This window comes from Octopus bimaculoides, chromosome 18 (assembly GCF_001194135.2).
Source record: "Octopus bimaculoides isolate UCB-OBI-ISO-001 chromosome 18, ASM119413v2, whole genome shotgun sequence".
NCBI lineage: Eukaryota > Metazoa > Mollusca > Cephalopoda > Octopoda > Octopodidae > Octopus > Octopus bimaculoides.
The window spans coordinates 35,205,205-35,211,204 of NC_068998.1; the positions used below are offsets into that span (position 1 = coordinate 35,205,205).

Consider the following 6,000-nt stretch of genomic DNA (forward strand, 5'->3'; position numbering starts at 1 on the left):
AGCAGCTTTACTTTTGTCTCTATGTCAGAAGGAGGCTATGTGATCGGCATAGCAATTTTTACATTCACCTTCACATAATCCAGTATAGGTTTTCTTATCAGTTGTATTATTATTTAGGGTTGCAGTAACTTCTGCCTCATATATGATAGATCTAGTCATACATCGTTGGTCAAGTGGACAGGATCCTGGGTCACGACAGTTGCAACTGGATTTAGGTTCTTGGTATTGACCACATGTAATGATACTCTTTGTATTCTGTGATAATTTCCCAGAATGCCTATTAAATAGTTTCCTTTATCTGTGAGTTGCTGGAAAGTGTTTGTCTAGGAGAGAGAGAAATCTTTTACCTATGTTAGTTTTTATATTTAGGGAAAAGGGAGGGGTGAACCAAATAATTTTCCTTGGCCTATTTTTAGGTTTCTTATTATTATTCTGATTAACACTAGAGTGGTTATGTACTACTTTATCTTTGATGCCACTAGATCTATTATTATTATTTTGATTATTATTAGAGGGATTATATATTAATTTATGTTTGAAGCCATTGTTGTCTAGGGTATTGTTATAATAGGGGGCAGCTTTCTGTGTGTGTGTGTGTGTGTATTTATGTATGTGTGTCTTTGTGTTTGTGTTTTATCTCCAACTGCCACTTGCCAGTCAATGCTGGTTTATTTATATCCCCATAACTTGGTTTGGCAAAAGAAACTGATAAAATAAGTACCATTCAAGGTAATGCTCCAGTATGACCACAGTACAATGACTGGAACAAGTAAAAGAAAAATATACCAGGTGGTCCAAATAGAAAAGTTGATGGCTTTTATTCAACCAACTATAAAACAATAAATCTCAGCTCAATTTAAATTTTACTTATTGAAATAATATTTAAAATCTGTACATTTTTTTTCCAACATGGTACATATCTATTTATTCCAGTAACAGGGTTTTGGAGTTGTTCTTTAAAGTATTTTAAACTGATGCTTACACTAATAATAAAAGATATATTAAAGAAATCACTGTAAATGTCCATCATATTTTGGATATATGCTTGTAGTGAGAAATAAGCCTTTGGATAAAATTTTAAATCAAATGAATGCAGGTGTGGCTGCCTGGTAAGAAGTTTGCTTCCCAACTACATGGTGTTAGGTTGTTAAAGCCGTTTTGTAGAAATCTGTCTATAAGCTTAAAGATAGTGGTAGCCAGTAGGAAAGAGGTCTAGTGACTAAGTTGGATGAGGAAGTGTTTCTGTAGCCCAGTTCTCTCAATTTCTGTAGTCATTTGTGTAGTATGTAGACAGGGATTGCAATAAAAAAAATTGATCCTTTTCAACAGATCAGTGCTGTATGTAAACTGATGCTGTTCTTGGTGCATTTCAATTATTTCTTGGCAATGCTCCTCTATTATGATGGTTTCATTGGGATTCCAGAAATAGCAGTGGATGATTTCACTTATCAACCACCAGACTGACTGTAACCTTTTAATGTAGTTCTTTCTGGTTCTTCACCTTGATCGAGCTACTGCTTGGAATGCCACTGGTTGTCATAAAGAATTTATTTTTGATCTCACAATGCAATCAAGAAATACATATTTTTTAATGTGCTAAAGAAACGCTGAGCAAACTTCATAGCAGTTATTTTTGTCTACATTTGCTCGGTTTAATTGTTTTGTCCAGTGTGGTGCAACTGTAGAATGACCAATGTTTTGTTTTGCATGGGTCCACTTAAATTATGGTCCTCAGTAGGTTATTGCAGAAACTAATGCACAAGCTTCCTCAAGTCTCTTCTCATTAAACATATGAATTGTTTTTAATCAATGTTTAGCTGAACATTTATTGACATTCTCCTCATCTAAATGCTTGGTTGATATTGCATGCATTCCCAGTTTTGTGTTCCGTTTTGAACTCCTGCAACAGAATCATTTGAATTTACTTTTGTTTTTAATCTGACAGTCTAAATTTAGAAATAAAATAAACAATGTAAGCAGAATCATTAGCATAAGTCAGTAGACCAAAATTTGCATCTCAAAATTTTATGTTACTTGAATATAGTTAAATGAAAGTTTATTCCAAGAGAGAATTAACATTTAAAACTACAAAAAAAAAATGCAATTACTTTGGCACCAAATTAATATTGCGATAATTCTAGTTTGATATTTTCGCTTGTCTCTTTGTTTTCTCTCTTCTGAGAAGTAATATATTTTTGTTCACTGATTGTTCTCCCCTTTTTTCTTAAAAGCTAAAAATAGCAGCCCAATACAATGCAAGAGGAATGATCTTGTACACAGACCCAGCGGACTTCAACATTGGTGAGAATCAAACATATCCATATACATGGTGGCTACCTGAACAGGCTGTGCAGAGAGGAACAGTGGGTTCTGATGGAGACTACTTGACACCATTATATCCTGCTACAGGTAAGGTTATGTGTGTGTGAGTTGATGAGAAAGAGAGTGGTACAGATGGTTGAGAGCCTGAATTAGGAGCTTTTTATTTAGCATTTTATCTTTCATTTTCCTTGTTTAGATGGTTGAGAATGAGTGAGATGTTGCTACTTTGATTTATGAGATCAACCATGTTTACATCCTGATGTCCTTCTTACTGTTAACTACTAAATCTTAAAATATAAAAGGAACATGGATTTCCAGACAAACTGAAGTCAGTTATGGACCCCTCTTAGAGGTACTACATCATGGCTGTAGTAAAATTTGAACTTAACTCTATGTGTTCAATAATCTATCACCTTTGTAACCCTTAGAACTGATTAAGTCAGCTGTTAACAGCCTTCTTAAAGCAAAATTATCATAGCACACTTGACAGAATTTATATTTAGTATGATTTTATGCTGAGTTCAAACCCTATGAGGTTGACTTTACTTTTAATCACCTTTGGATCGATAGCACAAGTCCCAGTAATATAAGGATTTTGATTTAGTTGACTTATATCTAGAAACAAATGTCAAATCAAACAGAAAAAAAATCAATATTATTAAGTCAGTATTGGTGGAATTGTTTGTTTTTTAAACAGATGTGTGGTTGAAGACGTATCAGCTATGATCTTTCCATCTGTCTCTTGGTCAGGGTGTATTTAAGACTTTTTTGTCTAATGCTTCCTTCATTTCAGGGGCAGTGAAATATGATTTGAAGGGATTTTAGCTGCTATTTCTACAAGGTTAACTGATCAAATAGTGACTGACATTGATGCAAATGATAGGTGGCAACACTGGACATGACATATTGGAATTTTGGACCACTTACTAACTTTAATTCTAGCCAAAAATAATTTATGTTTTATAACTTCTCTCAATCAAATTAAAGAATAAGGGCAAATTGTATACTAGCATCAAATCTATCCACAATACCTTGATTTCATAAAGTTTAAGCCTCTTAAAAAAGGGGGAAAAATAACAATTTCCTAAGTGAACTCCAGTAGAAATATACCCCTAGTATGTCTCTTTTTAGTTTGTGGAGGAGGTTATAACTGTAGCATTTTCAATCACTTCTAAATTGAGGATTAGAATCATCATCATCATCATCATCATAGTTTAACGTCCGCTTTCCATGCTAGCATGGGTTGGACGATTTGACTGAGGACTGGTGAAACCGGATGGCAACACCAGGCTCCAATCTAATTTGGTAGAGTTTCTACAGCTGGATGCCCTTCCTAACGCCAACCACTCAGAGAGTGTAGTGGGTGCTTTTACGTGTCACCCGCACAAAGGCCAGTCAGGTGGTACTGGCAACGGCCACGCTCGAAATGGTGTCTTAATAATTAGATGAATTTAGAATGGTTAATGCAGTTTGAATTTATGGTGGCTAGTGGCTGCAGAGAAAGCAGGGAAAAGAAGAAAGTTTCAAAGAGATATAGTTCTAAGAAAAAAAGGAATGGAAAATGTATTTCGACTGGGTTTATTATTGTGATACACAGCTGAGAAAAGTAGTTAGTTTCCCTAGTAGCTTTTAAATGTGGTGCGTATAGAGTTAGTAACCTCATGGGTGTAAATACTAATATGATATTAAAATGGATCTTTATCAGTTTTAGCAATACATATTTGTCTATTTGATCAACTGAATTACTTGCTTATTGAATTATGGTGAAAGAGGCTGACAATGCCACAGATATTCTAATTTTGAAGTTGAATTAGTGTTACATTGTATGACAAAACTGGCTGAATCTTTAAATTACAAGTTTAATCCTCCTGATAGCTTTCTAAACACCCAATTTTATTCACAAGGCTTGAGGCTATAGTAAAACACACTTGTCCAAGATGCCATACAATTGGCTCAAACATACGACTCTGTGGTTGCAAAACAAGCTCCTTAACCCTTTATCCAGATATATATTTAGAGAAGTATTTTTATCAGATGGATGGTCTTTTGGGATTGTGAGCTCTTAATTTAAATATTCTTATTTAGATCGAGTATGCAGTGAACAAATGACTCTTGAATCAAAGTCATTTCAACCACATCTTCCCACCTTTTATCAAAGCATATTATACCCCCAGACTATTTTATCCAATGTTTTCTTTTTTTAGGTTATTAGGATGTGGTGTTGGAGTGATTTTGTTGTTATTTCTAATTGTTCAAACAGCCACATAGGAGCTCCATCATTGGATGTTTAAAGCAGTCATCCTTGATGTGTGATCAATAGCCACATCAATGGTGGCTGCAATATAGGATCTATTTAATATCTTGAACAGGGTTCAAGCTATTTCGTTTTACTTTTGCTACTATTGCTTATGTGAAAGCTAAGACCTGAAATAACTTTGTTTTCTATTCCTAGAGGTGAAATGAATATTGTTTTTTTCTTTCTGTTTCATCCTCTCTGGTCTGTAAATCTAGGCCTTTGTGCTCTCATGAAGAAGGTGTCTTTTAGGCTGCTTCATTTCTTTTTGTATCCAGAGTTTATCCAATTTTTTTTTTTCTCTCCCAGATATTTTTCAGTGTATTTGTTCCTACAATTCTACCTTTCACTCAGCCAGATGTTACCATAAGTGTAAAACTACAACAGTAAAAACAACAGAAACTGTAGTAGTGGTGGTGGTGTATAAATCAATAGGATTTATTGATAAATTGAAGAACAGATTTGTGTGTTGTCTATTCAGCAAGACTCACTCACATTCATATGTCTATTCAGCAAAACCCATCTACAGGCACATTCAGATCTATAGATATATAAACAGATACATGCATACATTTATATAGAAACATTCATACACACGCAATCGGAAATATGCAAATAAACTTTCGTGTATGCATGCAAACATATGCATATGTGTACATACACACATACATTAAACCAGAAGTGAGAAAGAGAGTGTAATAGAAAAAGAAATAAAGATGGTGAGAGAAAGAAAAGCTAATATTAGGAAGAAAAAGAAAGGAAGAGAATTTGAAAGAAAGACAAGATGGATAAAACAATTTCATATTCATAAATATTTACAGCAAATCTGAGGAAATTTGAACATTTATTCCAAATGTGATTCTTCCCATAGATTCTGTGAGTGTTTTCTCTCTATCTCTTATCTTTGCTTTCTGTGAAAGCACCTTAGCTAAAATAAACAGTGCTTGTGAATCCAGACATACTCTCCAGGCAGAACCATTTTATTTTATTCATTCTACTGGTACCTTTACTCTTTTATAGTTTACTCTTTCATTTTTTTTTTTTTTACATTCTCTGGAATATAACCATGCTGGAGCACTACCTCGAGTGATTTTTATTTGATCATATCAACCCATGTCTAACGTATATTTTAGTGATCTCTTTTTTTATCACACTGTTTGGTTATGGGATATAAACACAGGAAACATTTTTTTAAATAGTGTTAACGAAAAGACATAGAGATAAACATATGCATACACACACATGTAAGTGTACATACACATGCATGTGCATACACATCTGTACATGTCTATATATTATCAGTATCATTTTATCATCCATTTTCCCATTCATACACACACACACACACACACACACACACACACACACACACACACACACACACA

General features: G+C 34.0%; 1 protein-coding gene across 1 annotated transcript in view; it reads left to right on the top strand.

Annotated features, from left to right (window-relative positions):
* LOC106867954 (N-acetylated-alpha-linked acidic dipeptidase 2) overlaps positions 1-6,000 on the top strand; it is a 336,237-nt gene that overhangs the window by 230,613 nt on the left and 99,624 nt on the right. The window contains exon 9 of the mRNA XM_052974261.1: positions 2,232-2,409. Within this exon, the coding sequence (XP_052830221.1) occupies positions 2,232-2,409 (178 nt within the window). The remainder of the gene's footprint in view (positions 1-2,231; positions 2,410-6,000) is intronic.